Source organism: Phasianus colchicus, chromosome 1, assembly GCF_987193195.1.
Source record: "Phasianus colchicus chromosome 1, bPhaCol1.hap1.1, whole genome shotgun sequence".
Classification (NCBI taxonomy): Eukaryota; Metazoa; Chordata; class Aves; order Galliformes; family Phasianidae; genus Phasianus; species Phasianus colchicus.
This window is the reverse complement of record NC_143436.1, coordinates 68,180,378-68,201,717: the sequence shown is the minus strand read 5'-3', so window position 1 is coordinate 68,201,717 and position 21,340 is coordinate 68,180,378. Positions and strand designations below refer to the sequence as shown.

At 40.3% G+C, this 21,340-nt stretch overlaps 3 protein-coding genes across 13 annotated transcripts in view; 1 reads left to right on the top strand and 2 right to left on the bottom strand.

Moving 5' to 3' along the window:
• Positions 1-878: 878 nt before the first annotated feature.
• On the bottom strand, positions 879-1,857 carry ETFRF1 (electron transfer flavoprotein regulatory factor 1). 3 transcript variants are annotated; one of them, XM_031597165.2, is made up of 3 exons: positions 1,790-1,857; positions 1,261-1,356; positions 879-1,163 (listed from the first exon to the last, which is right to left on the bottom strand). In XM_031597165.2, the coding sequence occupies exons 2-3, from the start codon at positions 1,303-1,305 to the stop codon at positions 948-950; spliced, it is 261 nt and encodes an 86-aa protein (XP_031453025.1). In that variant the 5' UTR covers positions 1,306-1,356; positions 1,790-1,857; the 3' UTR covers positions 879-947. The 3 variants fall into 3 exon arrangements, with proteins under 3 accessions (XP_031453025.1, XP_031453024.1, XP_090002742.1); XM_031597164.2 differs by lacking the exon at positions 1,790-1,857 and adding an exon at positions 1,575-1,783; XM_090146616.1 differs by lacking the exon at positions 1,790-1,857 and adding an exon at positions 1,450-1,509.
• Positions 1,825-20,828, top strand: DNAI7 (dynein axonemal intermediate chain 7). Of its 7 annotated transcripts, none has more exons than XM_090146562.1 (16): positions 1,825-1,914; positions 2,058-2,223; positions 4,920-5,001; positions 5,964-6,055; positions 7,027-7,128; positions 7,610-7,747; positions 10,481-10,627; positions 11,399-11,502; positions 12,490-12,772; positions 14,455-14,560; positions 15,555-15,721; positions 16,761-16,905; positions 17,576-17,790; positions 18,460-18,627; positions 18,838-18,951; positions 20,693-20,781. In XM_090146562.1, exons 2-16 carry the CDS (start codon positions 2,164-2,166, stop codon positions 20,729-20,731), a joined length of 1,962 nt encoding a protein of 653 aa, XP_090002688.1. In that variant the 5' UTR covers positions 1,825-1,914; positions 2,058-2,163; the 3' UTR covers positions 20,732-20,781. The 7 variants fall into 7 exon arrangements, with proteins under 7 accessions (XP_090002688.1, XP_090002651.1, XP_090002691.1 ...); XM_090146525.1 differs by lacking the exon at positions 20,693-20,781 and adding an exon at positions 19,880-20,168; XM_031597160.2 differs by lacking the exon at positions 20,693-20,781 and adding an exon at positions 19,880-20,168 and having other exon boundaries at positions 1,890-1,914; positions 2,058-2,078.
• IRAG2 (inositol 1,4,5-triphosphate receptor associated 2) overlaps positions 20,178-21,340 on the bottom strand; it is a 51,734-nt gene continuing 50,571 nt past the window's right edge. For all 3 annotated transcript variants that reach the window (XM_031597157.2, XM_031597155.2, XM_031597158.2), the window contains one exon: positions 20,178-20,847. In XM_031597157.2, the coding sequence (XP_031453017.2) occupies positions 20,604-20,847 (244 nt within the window). In that variant the 3' untranslated portion in view covers positions 20,178-20,603. The remainder of the gene's footprint in view (positions 20,848-21,340) is intronic.

Genomic DNA, 21,340 nt, shown 5'->3' with positions numbered 1-21,340 from the left:
AACTGATACAGAAGGGCTTTGTCAGATCAGTGCAGTACAAAGTGAAGCACACATCTCAAGTCTCTTATTGGCCTTTTTTTTTTTCCAAACTTTTCTGGAACCTATGCATCTTAATACTGCGGCTGTTGCCAACAGTTCTGCTGCAGTGATTTACTTACCTATATTTCAAAGATCTTTTCTGTTCTATCTCCAGCGTCATTTAATTTATGTGAGAAAAACCAAAGCAGCAAACCAGCAGAGCATGTAGATAGGAATAGTTAAGGTGAAAGTCTGCGCGTTAAGCCAAAGTTCACAAAGTTATCCTTGGAGCAAACAGCCAGGGTCAATCTTCTCCAGCAGGGGAGAGGACTGAGTTCTAAACTCTTGCTAAGGCAGTTACGCAGCATCAGAAATCAGTAGCTGCAGGAATTGTCTTTGGGATCTGAGTACTTAAACCATTTCTGTTCCAGTCCAGTCCCTTCCTGACTCACTGGTCATCACAGTAAGATGTCAGTCAGTTGATGTACATTATGCAGATATAGCCAAAATCCTAATATCCTTTTGAGAAGGTGCTCAGTTGTGGTGAAAAATATTCATTAAATGTGGAAGACTTTCAAACCCAGATTCCTCTTCTAACTGACAAAAGATGTGTAGCACCTCAAATCAGTATTGCAATGCACAGCAGAACCAATACAGAAGCAGTGATTTCAGCACGTATAGGGAAACACAATCACATCAACACTTCTGCCTGCAGAATTATTCTCAGTTATAGTTCAAGGAGACCAAAAGAAGTTGAGAAAAAATTACCTGAGTAATACACACCCCAAATCTTTCCAACGCCTCCTTAAGGGTAAATGAAGTCCCAATTTGTATTCTAAATGAGGTGGAAGGATTTACTGTTCATTTCTTGTGAAGTTTCATTTCTTTTATTGGCTGTTTATGGCTTTGTATCGTTAGGGTCGCAGCAGTTATTCTTTGTCATCGCTGTAGTAGCGCTTTTTCATAGCTCTGTATTTCCTGAGGAAGTACAAAGCCTCCAACTCTTTTATAACAAACTCTCCTCGTGCAATTAGCTGCTTAATTTTTTCAGGATCTTTCACATCTTTGTTTTTTAGAAAAGCTGCTTTCAACCGGCTTCTAAAGTAGTCTGCTCCTTTGGGATACTCCCTTCCAAGGTACAGCAGCTTGAAGGGAGAAAGAAAGACAGGCTTTTAGATAGGCTTCAAAATACAAGGATTTTGTTTAGCTAAGGGAAGTGCCCGTGGCACTTCAGACACTTACATTTTTATAAAGGTTCAGTACTTCACCTCTCAAAGAGCTGGCCATTGCACATGTCACTCAACTCTTAGTTCTTAAGCGTAGCAACGCTTAATTTACCTGCAGGATAACCAGCGCGACGTTAGCCTGTTACGGAAGCCAGCAACCCCAGCCTCGCTTCCCACACCGACTGCAGCTTCTCTCCAGCCTCACCTCAGCGCAGCCCCGCTTGCCCTACCCGCACCCCTCTCCTTCAGCGCCCGTTTCCCGCCCCGCCTGCAGCTCTGCCCCGCTCCCGCCCCGCCTGTCACACCGGCGCGGCCGCCCTGCCCGCTTACGTTTCCGCGGCCTGCTACATAAACGCTGCCAAAGCGCTGTTAGTAACGACAAATCAATAAAGAAGCCGTCAGTCGTTAAGCGCGATGCTTTTTTATTTCTGTAAGTCGGAGCCGGCCCCAGCTCGCTGCCCGTCGCTTCGGGCGCTCCCTCCCTGCCAGGCCGCCCCCCGCCCCGCCAAAAGGAGAGAAGGGCGAAACGAAGGTCGCCGCCTCACCGGCTCCGCGCCCTGCCGTAAAGCGCGCCGCTTTACGACGCGACCGTCACGCGACGCACCGTGCTCCGCGCCATAGGCGGCCAGAAGCGCGCGGGCCGTCGCCATGGCAACGCGGCGGCGCCATGGTAAGAGCGGGAGGGGGGTGGATTGGCTCTGGAGCGGCCGCGTTATTTAGTGACGGCGGGGGGAGGCTTTTCTGATGATTTTTGTGTTCTCTGTCCCGTTCTCTGATTCTGCCTATCCTTTGTTTTTGTCCCCAAACTTCTAGGGTCCAAAAAAGCAAAAAAAGGTAGGTGGAAGCGAGGTGATCGCCTCGCGCCCCGCGGTGCTCATGGGGCGACGCACCAGGGCGGTTCTGTGAGTACAAAGCGCTCATGCTGAAACTGAAGAAAGCATCAGTTACTCCTAGATTCAACGCATCCAAAAACAGTATTGTAAGGACTTTCTTTCTTTTTTTTTTTTTTTTTTTGTCACGGTAAAGCTGTTGTGACGACGTTATTGTATGCAAATACGTTTAAAAACAAAAAAGATTCAGGTTAGCCCTGCTGGGCGCATGCTGTGGGCACTGAACTCCCACCAGCGCTGTGAGCTTTCTGATAGCCTTCGTATCCCGAGTCACAGTCATGCATTTATTTATCACCGTGCAAAGGGATGTGAATAGCTTTCCAAATAGTTATGCATGTTACCTTCCCAGACTGAGCCCTTGTAAGCACTTGTCTCTCACCAGTGGGGACGTACGGTCCTAAATTCAGATCTCCAAAATGAAACATCCAGGGTAGCTGCCTGAAATGTTGATGCATCTTCACCTCACGCTGTCGTGTCTGCTGAACCCATGCACACTGCCCATCCACACTCCCTATTTTCTCTGTTTTGAAAAATCAAACACGTTCTTTGAATTTCTTTCACTTGCTTGTCAGCAGCAGAATGCTGTTGTTCAGCCAGTGCACACATACCCCACCTGATGTAAGTCATTCCTTTCCCTTCATGTCTTCTTGTTTGTCATCTGCAGCTTTGCTTTCAGCTATAGCTTAGTCTGCTGTCATTCCTTGTTTTCTCCAGACCCTGGAGCCTGTACAGAATATAATTTTTTGTTCCTCACCTATAGAAAAAAAAAAATAATAGCAATCCCAGCCCCACTCAGCCAACACTGTGGACTGTGAATTCATTTTGCAGTACAAAATCAGCCTCCTTGTTTTCACAAGTTCCATAAACTTGATTTACTTTTCAGCCCATCCTTCCTTTTCATAGAATGAGTTGGGTTGGAGAGGACCTTAAAAGATCACCTAGTTCCAACGTCTCTCATTGTAGTAGTCTCTTATTGATTTGTGTGTGCTTTTCTTTGTGGTCACTGATTGCTGTTGTATTGGGGCCTTGTCTTTGCAGCACCTGCCTTCAGGATCAGCACTCCTCCCCAGTGGCATGTCACTCACTCCTGTGGAATCAAGCTGCACATTACCCATCCAGTGCTACTGCAGCACTAAATGCTAAAAAATAATACTTGAAGTTGTAACATCTACTTTCTTACCAGATCTACTTATTATTCAATTTCCAGATTAAAGATTATTTTTTCTGTTTTCAGGAAACCTAGCACAGAATTATATGAGGGCTGCTCCGAAAGTAATGCCTCCTAGTTTATTATGTTGGCCCATGATGTCAGGCAGATGTTGATTGTATGTTGTTGTTGTCCTGCCAATATTCTATTACATTTTGTTGCCGTGTGACAGATGGCAGCAGAAGGACAGTCTGACAAAATGATGTCTGACATGGAAGTGCATATGAAGCAAAGGGATGCCACTGAATTTGTCTATGCAGAACAAAATGGCATCCACTGACATTCATCAGCACTTGGTGAATGTTTATGGAGACCAGCAGTAGGTGTGAGCACACAGAGGCAGTATGTGGTGCGTTTCAGCAGTGGCAACCATGATGTGAAAGACAAGCTACATTTGGGATGACCATACACAGGTGGCACACCACAAAACAATGAACATCTCAGTCAGCTCATCTGCACAAATTGACAGAGTATACGACCAAGAAACTGTGTGCAGAACTAAATAACTGCTTTGAAAATAATGGTGGCAGTGTTGGAATATCACAAAATTCGTGCCAAGTGGGTCCCACAAATGCTCACACAGTAACAGAAGAAACATTGAATGCAAGTTTGTCAGAACCTACTGAACTAATACAAGGCCAAAGATTACAGTTTTCTGGATCACATCATTACTGGTGATGATATGTGGTGTCACCACTAGAAGCCAGAGTCAACATTACAGTTAATGAAGTGGTGACATGTGAATTGGCTGTTGAAGAAAAAGTTCAAGATGCAGCCCTCAGCAAGTAAAGTGATACACTGTCTTTTGGGATAGGAACGAGGTGATTCTTCTGAGTTTCATGGAATGTGGACAAACCATTGACTCTGACCACTACATCAATCACAACACTGACTAAGCTGAAGGCTTGAACTTCCAGAGCCAGGCCAGAGAGGAAGACAGCCTTTCTTTTGCAATGTGGTAATGCCAGGCTGTAGCAGTTGGAAGGCTGTAGATCATGTTGCCTGTCTTGGCTGGACTGTCCTAACATACCCACCATATAGTCTGGATTTGGTTCCTTCTGACTTCATCTGTCAGGCCACTGAAAGATGGATTGTATGGGCAACATCTTTCTAGCAGCAAAGCCATCACAGCAGCTATGAAACAGTGGGTCACCTCTGCTGGTGCAGATTTTTTATGAGCATAGCATGCAGGCTCTTGTTCATTGCTGGTGAAAATGCATAGCTAAAGGTGGTGACTGTGTTGAATAAGTGTTTTGTAGCTGAAAATTTGCTCTATCAAACAATGTTATTGTGGTTTTGTATCTGTTGTAGTTTCCATGGAATTAAATGGGAGGCAATGCTTTCAGAGCAACCTATGTATAGTAGATGTAAGAGCATGCATTACACAATGAAAACAAAAAGAAAAATTGATCTGGGTGTATATTGAAATTCTGAAAGCTTCAATGACTGTGGAGGAAGTCAAAAATCTTTATATAGGGTTCACATTAGATGGGCAGAATTACAGAGGGTCGATACCTCCCCAAATGCATTTAAATAATACTGACATTCAGTTTCTTTTAATTTATTGCAAACATTAAGTCCAGTGGAAAGAACAAAGTTGGCAAAGCTGAAAAACTGAGATTACAGAAAGAAGAGGAGGAAAGGAGGCTGAAAGAGGAAGGTACTGTGCACTTCATTTACAAGGAATGTGATGACAGTCATTTATTTTAATTAAACAGAAAGAAGTCACCTGCTGAGCTGTAGTGCACTGTTGTTAACATTGTATTTCAAAAAATGCCTTTCTCTTCTTTTGCGTGGGTCTAATTCTGTGTTACTTCTTACTGTCTTCCCCATCTCACTTTCCTGTTAGAGCCATACTTTTTCCTGTAATTACTTCTGCTGTGATTAGGAGCCTGGGGATGAGAGTGTCAGGAAGAGTTAGATTTTTTTCCTCTCTCTTCCCATTACATTTTGAAATATTCTCAGTGGGATGGAAATGCAGTGTTCTATGCTTTTCTTCTCTCAATCCTCATTATCAGAAGGTAAGAGAAATTCTCTGAAAAGGCCTTTTTCAGAGAATGCTGACAGGGTACACCTATTGTCAGGAGCTAGCTGGGTGTCTGCTACCCCTTTGCTATCCTCGTGGCAGTTAAAGCTGTGATCAGAGTCGCTGATCCTAAGGAGAACTGACAGCCATTGAGACATGCCTAAAAACTATTTCATTGAATAAACATCTGTAAGATGGAGTTTCCATCAAAGGATGTAGGAAAGCAGAAGAGTAGCTGGAAACTGAACCACTCAGGTGGTTTCACAACAGACATCGGATTAAGATCCTAGGCCTACTCAAGCTGTAGGGATGGGAAGAGGGAACATCTATTGTTGTTTCTGAGGGGAATAAGGCAGCCTGCTGATTCCTTTCTGCACTTTCTTTGTCATGGACTGATTGGGGTAGTGCTGTAGTAGTGGGTTTTAGTGCTGTGATTCAAATGAGTTTATCTAATCTCATTTGGAAGATTCTGGGTAATATCAGATACATTGCTTCTTATTATACTTGTTTTGTCATTACAGCTAATAAGAAAATAATGTGTCTGGTTCTATTAAGCAAAATGTAATTGTGCTCTTGATGTATTTCCCGAACTTCAGAGGAAGCCCGACTGCAAGCTGAACAAGAGGAAGCAGCTAGACTTGAAAAGGAGAGGATTGAACGGGCGCGTATGGAAAAGCTTGAGGCAAAAGTTAGTTCATAGGCAATAGTGACTGCAAAATGCTAATTCCATTTCTAAACATGTGACAAGATCTGTAAAACATTAGCAATTTAGTGTGAGAATGAAAAGGAATTTTCTTTTCATTAGTGTTGGAAAGCAAGGAATTTTTCTAGCATCACTAGATTAAAGTCACAAAAGCAAGCCACTGAAAATTGGAAGGGTGCAAACCAAGAGATAATGCTTAAATAAAGCACAGTACAAGTGCAATCAAGATAAATGGTGCTGTAGTGGTACTATGTTGTATTCTTTCTCTAAGGCAATGTTTGGCTTAGTGTTGCTTGGTTCAGAAAAATTCCCTAAGGCAAGGTATTTTTGTTACATAAAGGTATTGTGGTTAAATATGTTAACTTTGGGGATATGTCATACTCCAGTTTGAAGAAACAATTATTTTTATCAAAATTCCCCTCTAGCTTAAATTGAATAATTTTTTCATGTTCCCCAAAATTTTGTGTTGCGTCTGTTTTGAGATTTGTATTGTTTTTTCTCATCAGTAAAAGCCACTCTTGCCTGTGCATCTTTGTCCTTCACCCAGTGTTTTTTCCCTTACACAAAAGAAAAAATAAATAAATCATAGAAATTGTAAGGAAAAAAACCCCACAAAACATCTTGCATTCTTTTTTCAACATGTGCTTACATTTTCTATCAGCTCTTGTTAGAGGTAGTTCTAGGATGATGATGATGATGTGAAAACTGTTGATGTGTAAGGATAACAGTCATATGACGTGTGCTTGTCATATGGCCCAGCAACTAATGTGGTGGCAATAACATATTGCTAACTATTGCAGCCTTACAAACTTAATGCTTCTTAAAAAAGCAATGTTTGGATTTGTTTAAATAGTAGCTCACTCAAATATTCCAGTTTATTTTCTTTGATAGAAAATGCTTATAAGAAGGGGGAGAAAAGTTTAATCCCTCTGCTTGATATACAAATATTTTATCAGGATCAAGAACGAAGGGAAGCTGAACTAGCTGAACTTAATTCACTGGAAGAGAAGTTTGTGTGTGCACAAAGGTGGAAAACAGAATTTAGAGCTTATACAAAGGTAAGTTTTCGAGTTCTGCCCACTGTCATAGAATTTAGACAACACAGAGGCTTTAGGCTATGTCTGTGTTATAGGACCTACGAATACTTCCATTTCTTGAATTCAGGTATGGTGTGACAGCTGCCTCTCAAGTTCCATGTCAAGGTAGGAATTTGCCCTCCTCGCTCTCCTTTTTGTACCTTGTTATACATGGAAAAGAAACATGACAGTGAGGAGGCTGTAGGGGTGATTAGGGCCCATAGCTTATGTCAGCAGTAAGAACGATGTCAGTGGAGCAGAAGTATCTTACCACATTAATGTGAAAATAAGCCATTTCTTTCTGGCATAATGATGATGGTGGTACAGGTAGCATTACAGTCCTATTTAGACACAGGTGTGAATCACTAAATACATTTGTGTTTCAGAATCCTTCTTGTCGTAACTGTGAAAGTCATTTGCACTATGTGCCCGTATCTACTTTCCTTTTATACTTTTTCTGTAGTGGGAACATTATATTGCTTGTGATGGAAATCCTGACCCAACTGTACTGCAGGAAATAAATACTTTCATGAACCTATGGCGCGAAGATCAAAATAAGGACATTCAATCTGTGATGGAGAAGGGAGAACAGGTGCTAAATGTAAGTGTTAAATGTAAGTGGTATTCTTCAGTTTAAGTTCACTAAATAAATATATCCTTAATACTGCTCATCAGTACCCTCTTCCCCCCCCTTTTTTTTCCAAAGATTGAAATCAGTTATAACCTTCAGCTTCCTTTTTTTCCTCACCTAATTTTTTTTTTTTTAATTACAAATTTATTGTTATATACAATACAAATATATTGTTATAAGTATAAAGAAGACTATAGACTTTAAGCATGCTGTGTATTTAAGGGACCTCTGTGTAATGTTTCCACACTGAGCTCTTCCATGCTATCTACATTTTAAAAAGTCTTGAGCCAGCTAGAAACGGGGTGAAAGTTGCTTGCGTATTACAACTTCTGCTGGATTGCTTTTGTTTTGCATGTTAAACTTCCCTTCCAGTAATGCTTGCTGGATGCTAAGATTTTCATCTGCCAAATATTGCATTCTTCTGAGCCAGCAAGGAATATGGTAGGCCTTTCCAAAAACACCAACAGCTAACAGGGTCCCTGCAGGTATTCAAGGCCAGGCTGGATGGGGCCTGGGGCAGCCTGACCTTGTGAGCAGCAATCCTGACCAGAGCTGGGAGGTTGGAACTGGGTGGGCTTTAATGCCCCTTCCAACCCAAGCCATTCTGGGATTCTATGATTCTATGGTTCTGTGAATGTCATGAATTTCTCTCTTACACTGCAACCCAAGCAGGACATACAGCAGTTGCTCACTTCCATTCCTTCTCTCCTGCTGCCATGTCTTTCCCCTGACATACTTCTTCCTCACTCCTCTGTGTTTCCCATCCAACACTGAAGAGCTACAGCTCTTTCACATCCTGCAAAAGTATTCTTACCCTACACTATAAGATCAGTAGAGTATTATGTGATATTGAAAGACAGGCATTTTCATTTTGCCCCCACTGGAAGTCAGGGTGATGTCAGAGAGTGTTAAAAGAGTGGCTGTCTTCTCATGGTGCAAAACGTTTCATAGAATCATAGAATGGCTGGGTTGGAAGGGACCTTTAAGATCATCTGATTCCAACCCCTTGCTATAGGCAGGGACACCTCCCTCTAGACCAGGTTGCTCAAAGCCCCATCCAGACTGGCCTTGAATGATTCCAGGGAGGGAGCATTCAGAACCTTACTGGGCAACCTGTTCCGGTGTCTCACCACCTTCACAGTAAAGAATTTCTTCCTAATCTCTAGTCTAAATCTACCCTTACAGTTTAAAGCCATTTCCCCTCATCCTGTCACTACATGCCTTTGTAAAAAGTCCCTCCCCAGCTTTCCTGTAGGCCCTTTCAGGTGCTGGAAGGCCATTATAAGGTCTCCTGGCAGCCTTCTCTTCTCCAGGCTGAAGAGCCCCAGCTGATCGTCTTTGTTGCCCTCCTCTGGAGTACCCCAGCAGCTCCATGTCCTTCTTGTGTTGGGGGCTCCCAACACGATGTGAGCATTTCTTTCCTGCTCTGTACTTGTTTCTGGAGTAAAATTCTAAACACTCAGGGCTGTGAGAAGCTGTAGATCAGCAGCTCCTAACTGATAGGGACCGAGTGAAAGGTGAAATCTGGACGGTGACAATGCTAGTTTTGCTATGCTGTCAGTGAGTGGTAGCACTGCAATGCCTCAGGTTAAGAGGGAAAACAGTCTGGCAAAGCTGGTAGGGAGGCATGAAATATAATCTGGTTGCCTTTCTCAGTGCTGCAGATCTGGGTGAAGAAGAGTGGTATGTAAGATGCCTTTGTAGTGATAGCTCTCCTTTGCTTTGCTATGTTAGTTAGCATACAGCAATTTGGGTGTGTTTTTTGAAGTGTTTCATAGCATCAGTTAAAATATGTAACAGTAGCACGTGTGATCAGCTTACCATGTCATTCATAGCTGATAGCAGCTGCTGATGATTGTCATTAAGCAGAACAGACTAGTTAATATTTCCAGTTAGAGTTAATATTTCACCGTGACAGCTGTTGAGCAAGAAATAGGTCATATACATAAAGTGAAGCAAGTTATTCTTCTCTCTGAGCAGCATCTGTTGACGTGAATAGGTGTACTTTGTGAATGGGGAGTGAATAGTAATAAAAATTCCATCAAGAAGTCTGAAATTTAATTTTACTAGACAGTGTGTTAATAAGTGCAGTACCTTTTTTTCCTGTCATAGATCAGTGTCTTTAAAACTTCAGCCAAATAGGAATTTTTTAGTCTCACACACTCGTTTAAAAGTTCAGATATTGGCATGCATTGGAAGACAACAGTGTTACCATGGAGTCCCAAACTTCACACTAAGGATTATTCTCAGAATTAAAGCATAATTGCTGAATGGCTCAGTATTATATTTTTTCTAGATTTCAAAGCTGAGATTATTGATGCAGAAAATGTGTTTCAAAAATAGATCTATAAGCTTTTCATGAAAACTAATTTTTGGCCAACAAGTGTCTTCAAAGACATGACAAACTGGTTCACATGTGGTCTGTTTTATGAGCTAAAATTTCAGTCTCCACGTTGAGGAATGGGGGAATTGGGCTGGAGGAATGAAGGAAGGCAGACTTGACCTGGAGTTTCCAGCATTTTGCATGGTTGCCTGTCTATGCTGGTTTAGTACAATCTCAATACATATGATGAATTATCTCTGCAACAAAGATATGCCTAGATGCAAAAGAAGCAAATCTGCCTCAGTTTTTATGACAGAACACCCTGTATGGCAGGATTGGTTACAAAACAGAGATATTTTTCTCAATACGATGTCTTATAGTTAATTGAGAAGTTGCAGTTTCTTTTGTTGGACACACCACCAAGTGAGATTACTGAAAAAGAAACAGCTCAATACCAGGAAACGATTCTGGAATTGGAGGATCTTCTTCATCAGAAGTATAATGAAGTGACAGAACAGCTGCTTAAAGTAAGTAAGATTTACTGCTTCCAAGTTGCAATACATGCAGTGCATGGAAATTTTGTTTCAAGTTTTTTGCTGTGGTGGTTGTTCTTGGTGTTCTGTTTTGTTTCCTTTCTTATATTGTGACACAAACCATGTATGGAACAGCTACCAGACCTCAAATCTTCTGCGAATCTTAGCTTTCCTTTTGAAATTGCTACCATTAAGGCATTTAATATTCCATTACTGTGATTTTAGGAGATGTTGGAAGCAAGGAGCTCCCTATGAAATTTGTTTCCTTTTGTCTCCATGAGTTGAATTAGAAGTTGACTGACTGCACAAAAATATGCAAGTGTGAAAAGCGGGTCATAAGTTTTGACAAAAAATGTCACCTGTGCAGTAAGGACTGTTGAAAAATATCATCTGTGCAGTAAAGCATAGGACTGCTTTATTACTCAGTAAACACTGTTTTTTTAAAAAACTTGCACTGAGAAATACGAAACAAACTATTAATGAAGACAGGCAGTCCCATTGAAGGGGATGACATAAGAACTCATATCTGGTGGTATTTTCATTGACAGAATTGACGATGTCTGAGGAAGAAAAGGTTTTAGCAAAGAGATCTGAATTTATAACCTGGCATGTTCTAGTACATAAATAAAACTTAGCTGAGCTTGGTCTGCTGTCATTTTTTGCTCCTATGTGTCATTTTTTTAATTTACTCCACTGTAGATTTAAGTAAGTCCAAGTAATATAAGTAAGAAGAGAACATGATTTCATCTGCTTTCTTCTTTGTAGTCAGCTATTATGTATGAAGATTCTGACACCGGAAATATGCAGACAGTCATAAAGGATAAAAATGTTACTTTCTGTATTTGGGCCAATCTGAAGAAGAAAGCAAGGTACAGCATGTTGAAATTCTTAATTTACTTTGAGACTTGGCTTTGTCTAACCAAGTCAAGCACTCCAAGAACAAGTTTCTTGTAATTGTTTTCATGTCGAATAGGATATTTTCTACAGCCTTCCAGCTTCCTAAGCTGTCTCAGTTTCTTACGGAGTGGTGTATGATGCTTTGCACTCTGTTCTCAGTAATGATAAAAGAAGATAGAATTTGGGCTGGGAATATCCTCCACAGTCTGTTCTGAATTTACGATTTTTTATTAGATTGCCATTTAACTGATACATTTTTCAAAACAAGTTTCGAAACAACATTTTTTTTCTTTGAGCAGACTTCCCACTCCCAGCCTGAAAATAGGAGATAGATTTGGTAAATGGCCTTTGCCTTGACTGAGGACCTGCTGCTATAAGCATTGCTAACATAGCTGCAAGGCTGGGTCTTGAGCAAAGTCAGACTGACTGGCAGCATGTGCCCATTGGAGTTTGTGTCTGCCACAAACTGGCTTCCTGTGCTGCTCTCAGCCTGACTCCTGGGCTGTTACAAGGATTGGTGGGTGTGCAGTGCTGCTGCTGACCAGAATTGTCTTTGTATTTCATATGGAAGATGCTGAGACTGATGTAACTCAGACAGCAGTGATTTCACCTTTTTGGGACTTTGCCCATTAAATTAGTCTGTTTTAGCAGAAATGTCCTGTGTAGAACAACTGTCGTCTGATTCTGCTGCATTCTCTTCCTATTGGGAACATTACTTTTTGGCAACTCCTGATCCCTTTAATGCCTTTACAGGTTTTCTGGAGGAGCATACAGACAGCTGTCAGTACAGGACAGGAGGTGCAGTGTGACACCCATTTCATACACTGTGCCATGTGGCAATAGAGAATTTAGGTGACTTCTTTTAGTGTAGAACATCAACAAGAATAGGCATGAGAAAATGTAAAAATGAGTCCTGCCCATCTTACTAGGGAACTTCTTTTTCTTTAACTTATGTACAGATTCAAGAATCATGTCTTCTGTGACACACATCATGGATTTGATCTTCCAAAGTCACTGGCTGTGAGCAGCATTGCTGTTCGCATATTGCACACCCACTATGACCACATATCTCCACTTTGGCTGCAGTGCCAGAGAGTGCCAAGATTGGAAGTCTTAGATAGCGAAGAGTTGACTCAGCATTCACAAGACAATGCAGGAGAACCAGAAGAGGAAAAGGAAGCCAGAGAGGAGCCCAAAGTACAGAGTACTACTGAAGAAGAAATGCTTCCTGTTGAGAGAAATGTAGGTAAATTAGCTCATGAAAGAATGTTCTACAGCACTGTTCCACTGGAGACCCAGCTGCTGTGTGATTGCTTCTTAATGTGCCCTTTACCTAAGATAACAACTTTCTGAAACTTCTAAGGATAAAGACAACTTATGTTAACACTGCGTCATGAATCAGATGATGGAAAAGTGAATGACCAAAGACTGTCCTAAAAATGGTAGAAGGGGAAGTTTTGACAGGACATAGCAGTTGTTGTCTGTTGGCATGCAAGAGTTGGCATTTGGTTGGCATTTTATGAGCAGGATCAAGTAGTGACAATTGTCAGGCATTGTTATAAGGCATTTGCTGCAGTCTGTGATGTATATCAAGATGAATATATTCTGTATCCCATAAATTGGCAACCCCATAAAATAACTGCAAGAATGTAATATTAGGAAAATCAAAAGAATGCAAAATAGGATTCACACACTGGAGCTTGGTTGTGCAGTTTACTTGTTCAGTTCCTGTGTGTTGATGTTTTTGCCACTAGAGGGCTTTCAAAATCTGTTTCTGACTGTTGGAATCTTTACAGTCTTCAATTGTGTGATGGCATTTGGTGTTTCTTGGTTGGTTTTTTTGGTGGTTTTTTTTTTGTTGTTGTTGGTTTTGGTTTTTTTTTTTTTTTTTTTTTTTTTTGCTATTGGGTTTGGGTTTTTCACTTTTGGTATCATCTGTGACCTCCAGATAAATGACTTGACCAGTGCCTGGAATCCCATTTTTCTTGCTTTTTTGTATGACAAGACTTATCCATTGGCAGTTTTCACCTATGTTTTTCAGTCCTACTTAGAATTTCACTGCTTCTATTTTTTTCCAGGTCTTACTCTTTTTGTCTTTTTTTTGTGCATTATCATGTTCTCTTTGAAACCTCCACTTCTCTCAGCCACTGCAGTCACTCCTTCTGTCTGGCTCAGCCTTCAGCTCCCCCACATTTATGTGGGTAACACCTTCTCCCCTTCCAGCCCAGGTCAGGAAGTGCGTGCTCTGCCTGCTCCAGGCAGGCACACGATGGCACTCAGGAGGTGCCTGTGCCTCCACATGCATGGTGTGTATGCTGAAGTGTTACTGCTTATTGCTGTGCTTCCAGAAGAGTCAGCTATGCCAGGGATGAAATCATATCTGGACTGGAAATTTGGCTGGAAATCTAAGGTGATGTTTTGGAAACAGAAAACAGTATGAGAGGGAGTAAGTATCACAGGCAAGGCACAGACTGAGACTGTAAGCTGAGGTTCTGGCAGAGTTATCAGTGTGGCTTTGGATTGAACACTGGGTTCAGTTTTCTTTGTGGCACTCTTTAGCTCTAAAGTCAGCGTAAATGTTAGTTTTGAGTACACGCACTACTAAAAAAAAGATTGGATGCTTGACTAAATGCTGATGGTGGATTAAATGCTGGAGGTGGAATTTGAAATTAGAACAATTATGTTTATCTCTATTTACACATTAAATTCTAAAATTGAGGGGTACCTTCAATAAAATTTATTTTTCCCAGGTAGGTAAAAAGGATTTTCCCTAAAACCTTAACCCTGTGGCAAGATCAGTGCAAATACTGCTGCAGGAGTGGAGCTGTACTCTTTCACTTTGAGCCACTGTTTTAAATGAAGTGATACTCTCTTTTTTTATTGTGTGTCTCTATCTAATTAAAAATCTTTTGCTTTTTATATAGAGTGCTATTTCACTTAGAAGAAATACAAATAGCATAACTGATATAAATAAGGTGATAGAAGAAGAAACTGAGAAGAAATCAGAATGCTTTGATATACCACCAGAAGGTACTGTGTTCTTATTTGCAACACTATGACAGTGCTTATTCTAAATGTCTTGTTGACAATATGGAAGGATGGTGATACAGATCTCCACTGGAATAGAACAAAGTTTGTAACTATACTGTTGTCTTGCTAATGGGAGTCTTGTTGACATTTCTGTTAATGATTACTAAAGACAGGGAGAAAACTGGACAAAGAGGCAAATGGCAAATAGGCAAACCCACATAGCCACTTTTGGGAGGAGTCTGAAAGGACACTACTAAGTTACCACAAATCCAATGACAACAGGCAGCCAAGGGAGGAGAGAGGAAAATAGGAGAGGGCAGCAGTGAAAACAGCAAGAACTTTTGCAGGTTATTATCTGGATTTAACTTAGTTGTACCAGTGTTAAGAAGTTAATTTAGCTTGGAAAAATTAATAGCTTTGTGTAGAAGACATTTAAACATTACTGTATGGTAACATTCTTTCTTCTGCAACATCTGGTACAATGGTTTGCGTTGTTTCACTTAAGTGCCTTTTGTTTTCCTCAAATACCATCTACCTTTCACCTTCAGCACGTGGCCTGTAGTTGCATTATATCTTTTTTATTTCTCTTATTCGTCATCTCGCCAATACAATCTTAGTGAACTTGGCCAGAATTTACTGTTTTGTACACCTGTGAAATTCTTCTGTGACTAGCGATGCATTCAGTTTCTGTCACTGGAACTGTGTTCCTGTATGAAGCACTTTGAGTTGATTACAAAGTGTGAGTAGAGATTAATCTTCAGAGCACTCAGTATTAAAACACAAGAAATGCTTTTCATAGTCCAGCAGTCCTCTTTCTGTTTCTCAGCTGTTAATGGATATGTGGCACACCAGTAGGTGGAGCTGAAATGCCACAGAAGGGGAAGCACCTCAAGCACATGATTTCTGGTGCAAATGCAAAAAATAATAGAAGCATGAAATTTCAGTGGCTTAGTTTAAGCACCATGATAACTCACTTTGCTTGGTTATTATGTAGTTCAAATTCTACAGATGCAGGAAAAGACCAGTGAAGAAGAAGAGATGATAACTGATGAAAACACTGTTGATTTGCAACAGTTTGTCCCTGTGGGTGGTGTGTACCACATCGATGGGCTACAACTTCCACCTCAGGTCCAGCAAATCAACAGCTGGAGTGTGGTGGAGGTAAGTGAGGAAACATTGCATCTCATGCAGCCTTCTTCCCTGCCATCCTCAGAGAGCCATTCCTCAGAGCTGGCACCAGGGCATACACACAGTTTATACACATGTTGATCTCTTGAACAGTTAATTAACTGAAGTTCCAAAGTTGAGAAATCATGTTTTCAATTAGACTTGGTCAATTTTTGCAGCAGCTGAGGTAAACAAATGTGCATACAGTACGGTGTGCACTTGGTCCCTGCTCACTAGCACAGCTAACACAGATAACTTAAATTGTTGTGCTGGAAAATGCTCTTGGGAAGAAAAATTTATTTTTTTCATATGTGAAAAGTATATATAAGGAAAGATTAGCAAAGTATTTAGCAAATCCACTTTCGGGCTCCACAAGCTGTTTGTGATCAAATGGGTACAAATGGTGAATGTGTCTTTTTTCTCCCACGTGTAGATCCTCTCTCAGAGTTTTTAATTGTGAAGATAAAAACAACATGTGGAATGTATGTACAGGCTAAAGAAAGCAGGACTGTGGGCAGACTGGCAAGGCTCTCATGCCTCACATTCACATTTGACCTCTTTCATTCCTTTTGACACTGTTCAGACATACTGAAGTTGTCTTGGCTTTTACCTGCTAGGTGCCCTTGTTTGTTTTGGAGACTTCAGCTCTATTAAATACTTTCACTTACCACATAGCACTGCCTGAAAGGGCCAATGGAGCACATGAAGGGTGACTACCAGTGGACCCTTCTACTGCTTCTACCACTGTAGTTCCAATGAAGGGAAATATGCACTGCAGCAGAACTTGTACCAAATGCTACTACTAATGTTTCACATTAGTGCTTGGTAAAAGTCTAGCAAAACACTTTAGCAAGAGGATGTAATAAGGAAAAATATTTGTTAGAGATCTGCAATATTAGCACACCATTTATACTAGTAAATTTGAAATTGTATGTCATAAAGACCTACAGGTGGTTAGGTGGACTTCAGTCAGTTCAGGCTATTTCATTTTCTGATAAAACATTTTGTCTGTTCTCTTTCTCTTTTGTCAAAGTTAATTGATAGTGGCTTGGAGGCATACCCATATCCCCCAGAAAAGTCTGAAGATACCACACATCCACCAATTCAGATAACACTTGGACTTCCTGACAGTGTGATCTACTGGAAGGAACCTGTGGTAGGCCGGTGGGATCCTGCAGGTACCAAGATAAAATAAATTCATTTTGTTTGGCTAATGGAATTTTTACCTGAGTTTGAATCTTTTAGAAAACTACCTAAATGTAAAAACCAGTTCAGAGCTAAGAACTACTTTAAAGACTTGAGTTTGTAGAGTCATTTTTTTTCTTGGTTCTGCTTTGCTCCTACATTGTGTGCAGTCAAGAACTGCTTTGAGGCTTTTGATATTAATAGAAAAAACCTGCACTATTTAATGGGGCAGCAGAACACCTCCATAGCACAAATCAAATTTTGCTAGGATGAAACCTGCTTTGAGCCACATTAATCCCTACCATACATGTTACTTCAAAATTTTGAAGTTAAAAACAAATGTGATATTCAGTTATTAAAATCTGACTTCACAAAAATAGGCAGAAACTATTAAGGTAGTTTGATGGCTGAAGTTACTGTTGAAGATAAGATTGCAGACTGCTGTTACTATATCAAAAGCAATAGTTAGATTAGTAGATGTTGTTGTTTTGAGTTTAAGGAAAATCTTTAATATCAGGATTAATCCAATTTTGTATTTGTTAAACTAAGGAAAGCTTTTACCCTAAAACATTAGGCAGAATGTAAAGAGAATTATCTCAACTCCTTCTGAATACAAGGAGCTTTATGTGTACAGCTTTTTCTTTTTGCCTCTCTTTTGTAAAGGCCAACAGTGGAGAACAGATGGCATCAACAACATAACATACGAAATACAGGAAGAAATCATCACTTTTGAGATAGATGCCTTTTATACAATAGCATTTCTCCAGGACATTCATCTCAACATGCCCTATCAGGCATGGGAATTGCGACCCACCAGTACAGATGAAGCAGTATTTGTAATTACTACAGTCTTTGCAGAGGTTCAGATGCAAATTAAGGTACTGTAATTTAGTTATTTAATATAAAAGACTTGTAGGCTTTTTTTGAAAATAAATATAGAGTTATCATGCTGTCCCTTGTTAAGAACCGTACGTGCTTCTACAAGAAGAACATGAATTTCAGTCTTTCTCTGTTGAAAATAAGGATAAGGAAGGATTCTCCTCATTTCCAAGCATTAATTCAACCAAAATTACAGGTGACTTAGATTATTTTTGGTGAACTGGTCAGAACAAAGCATCTGTTGTGCAACATTCCAATAAAATTCTTTGATATTGATACTACTTTAGCAAAGTCAAAACTGCTCCACCAGTTGAAAAATTGCTTCTCTCTCCTCCAAACTATGCCAAAAGAAATAAAAACATTTTAAACAACCTATGTTTTATGCTACTCATTCCTTCCAAAGGTTCAAATTATGCACAATTATTCATATTCCTGTTGACATATAAATCGGTTATAATCATATATGTTACTGAAAAGTGAGTGTGACTGTAAGTATGGGGCAGTAAAGTGGCTTTCTGCAAGATCTGTGAATCAAGATCTAAAGATCCTGGTGGTATTTAATGTAGGCCAGTATCCAGAATAGTTGGGAGGCAATAAATAGCCGATTGCCGGAAGCAGAAAAATACCTTTTTTCACCAGTAAAATGCTTTCATTGGTTTACACGACAGGGTAATCAATGTATGCTGGCTGCAGTAGTGGTGGAAGAGAAGAACGTGCTTTCCCATTTGATTGGACAATGGATGTGCCCAGTCACCTTAAGAAGAGCTTTGAAGAAGAGTGGTCTGAATATTTTCCCAGAAGAGTATTCATACAAGTATGTCTGTTTGAAGAAAAAGGTGGGTGCAATCAAGTAGTTTTGCCTTTTTTTTTTTCCCTTACACATCTTCATGTAGGCATTTTCTTGTAGCAAGTTGTATAGAGGCAGCAGGCATAGCTGGGAGTTGCAGCTTAACCCAGTGTCTGCTTAAAGAAAGCTTTTTTTTTTTTTAAGCTTTATTAGGCAGAAAAAATGATGCTTTTTTTTTTTTTTAAACTCTTTATTACAGGCTCCCCTAACAGAATTTAGGGCATATCAACAAATGGCTCTGGTTGCATCTGCTTTTGCTTTTGGCTGGAGCAAGTGGAATCTGAAATCAGGTCAAGATCAAGTAGTGTTCAAGGTTTGTAGCATTAGACCAAGTTTCCAGGGACAAACCAGTATAGAAACATATCACACAAAAGCACAGATGATGGAAGTTGTTTCTGTCTCAGTGTTCAAGCCCTGTCCTGATCTATATACACAGGACATCAGTTCTAAGATTTCAGGTTGGCTATTTAAGGTAAAAAAAACAAACAAACAAGAGCACATCTGTGTTCTGCAGAACTTCAAAGCCTGCTTCACAACTCCTGCATTTGTTAGGAACAAGCCTGAGAGCTGTAATGGTTCAATTCTCAATAACAAAAGGCACTTACTAATGTGCTAAGAGGTACAGCTGAAACAGGCCAGCTACTAGGGCTTCAGCTGAGGCTAGGAGACACAGGTAGATGATTTTTCATAAAGTAACCTATAAGAAGGTCCTCTGAATTACCATCCAGTTAATACCTAGAAGCTGCTTCTCAGCTTCATAGGTGTTTTCATTTGTTCTGTACTGTAAAGAAGGGAACACAACTTGATTTGTTTCCTCGCTGAATGGCACATAGTTAAAACTTCTCCCAGACAGAGAAATATCTCCATTTCTATCTGTAGGTATAGAACATACTGTTGAAATGCTGAGAAGTTCTCCCACCCTTGAGTTAACATTTGTATGAATGTCACATGCCTTTAAGCCCACTACTTAATCTAAGCAGAACAGAAATAAAATGATGCCCATTGCAGCTAGCTGTTCTTTATGTATGAGCCAGAACATCAAGAAAAGGCAGTGACCAATACTTGCAGTTTACAGAGGCAAACCATGGCGTTGATGTTATTCTACACAATCATTTAGGTAAAGACCTAATGTTACATTAAGAGTTCAAAAAAAGCCACTGGTTTTCTGTAGTAAACTCAAACACATACTAGAATTAGTCCTCTGTCAGCTTTATCTTACAGCCCATTTTTTCCTGCATCAGGTAAGTGAACATCTTAAAGCAGATTTTGTCAAAGATGAAGACTGGTCTCTTTACATGTTTAATGGTCAGAGAGCACAGAAGCTCAAGATCACTGAAGCCAGTGAAGCTTTTTCAATGGAACTAGAAGAAGATTCTGAATTTCACTCCACGCTCTACCACATGCTGAAAGATTTTGCCAGCAAAGAAGCAATTGATAAAGTGAATACAGCTAACTTTCTGTTTGTTGATGTTGTCTATCAGCTGCTCCTTGCTACGAGAGTTCTAACATACTCTTAAATACTTCATGCTTTCATTTAAAACTTTATTATCAAAAACTTCCAATAAAGTCACATTTCAAGTCTTCAGTCTTTTTCTATTCAAACTATTGGAACAGCTTTAATGACTAAAATGTAACCACTGCATTTTTGTTAAAATAAGTTACGTATTCGCTTGTGGCTGGACCATTTAGTCATATTTATTGTGAGCCACATTCAAAATCACTACCTGTTTTATTCTAAACCTGAACAGAACTAAGACCCCCTCCACCCCGTTACTTGAAAGTTAACTTTTGCCAGAATGAGAAGAAAAAAGTATTTTTCAAGTCATGAAAAAACAAAAACACAAAAAACCCTCAAAATGCCCACAACCCAAACCATGACCTTAAATATATTACCTATCTCAGTGTAGCTTCTCATACTGTCAACTAGAATTCAGACGCATAACTTCACACAGGTCCAAACCTTGGTTATACTGGGGGCGGTCCATTGTGTTGAAGTCCTGTATATGGCCACAACAGTTGCTGTAGTGAAGTCCAGGAGTCCCCTGTTCCTACAGGTGCTGCATCTGCTGGTCGTTGAAGAGACAACCCAGTGAGGAAGCTTGTAAAAGCAGCAAGCAGTACCAGGATGGACACGGAAACCCAGAGAGTTTTGTTAGCGTTGGAAAAGGAAGTCTTGAAATGGGATGCCCACGATGACACAAAATTGCACCTGCAGAATACAGTAAGTCATGTAATGGTTCCTTCCATTCTTCTTCAGAACTTGGAATTCCTCTCCCAACCCTCATCCTTAAACAAAAAAAAACCCACAAACCAAAAACTCCCACATACCAAAAAATAACACAATAACTCAGCAAGACAGTAAACCAAGATTTGAAGAAGCACGTACATCATTATCACAGGTGTCACATTGGAAGCTTTGCACAATGCTAGCTGACATTCTGCAGATCAGTAAGTTTTTGATGCAGTATTTAGGTGACACACCTGACCCATAAGCCCACGTCAGGCAGCTACCTGCTCCATTCCACACTATTTCTGAAGAGGATTCACAAACGCTGCCTTGCAGATTGTGAAAAATTCTATGTTTCACTGCTTACCAGGACTTTGATGCCTCCCATGAAATTAGGGAATAGTCCTTTTCTTTCCCACTTCCCCTCCCCCCCTTAAAGCTCTCGTGAAATTGGGAACATGTATTCTTTGTCCAA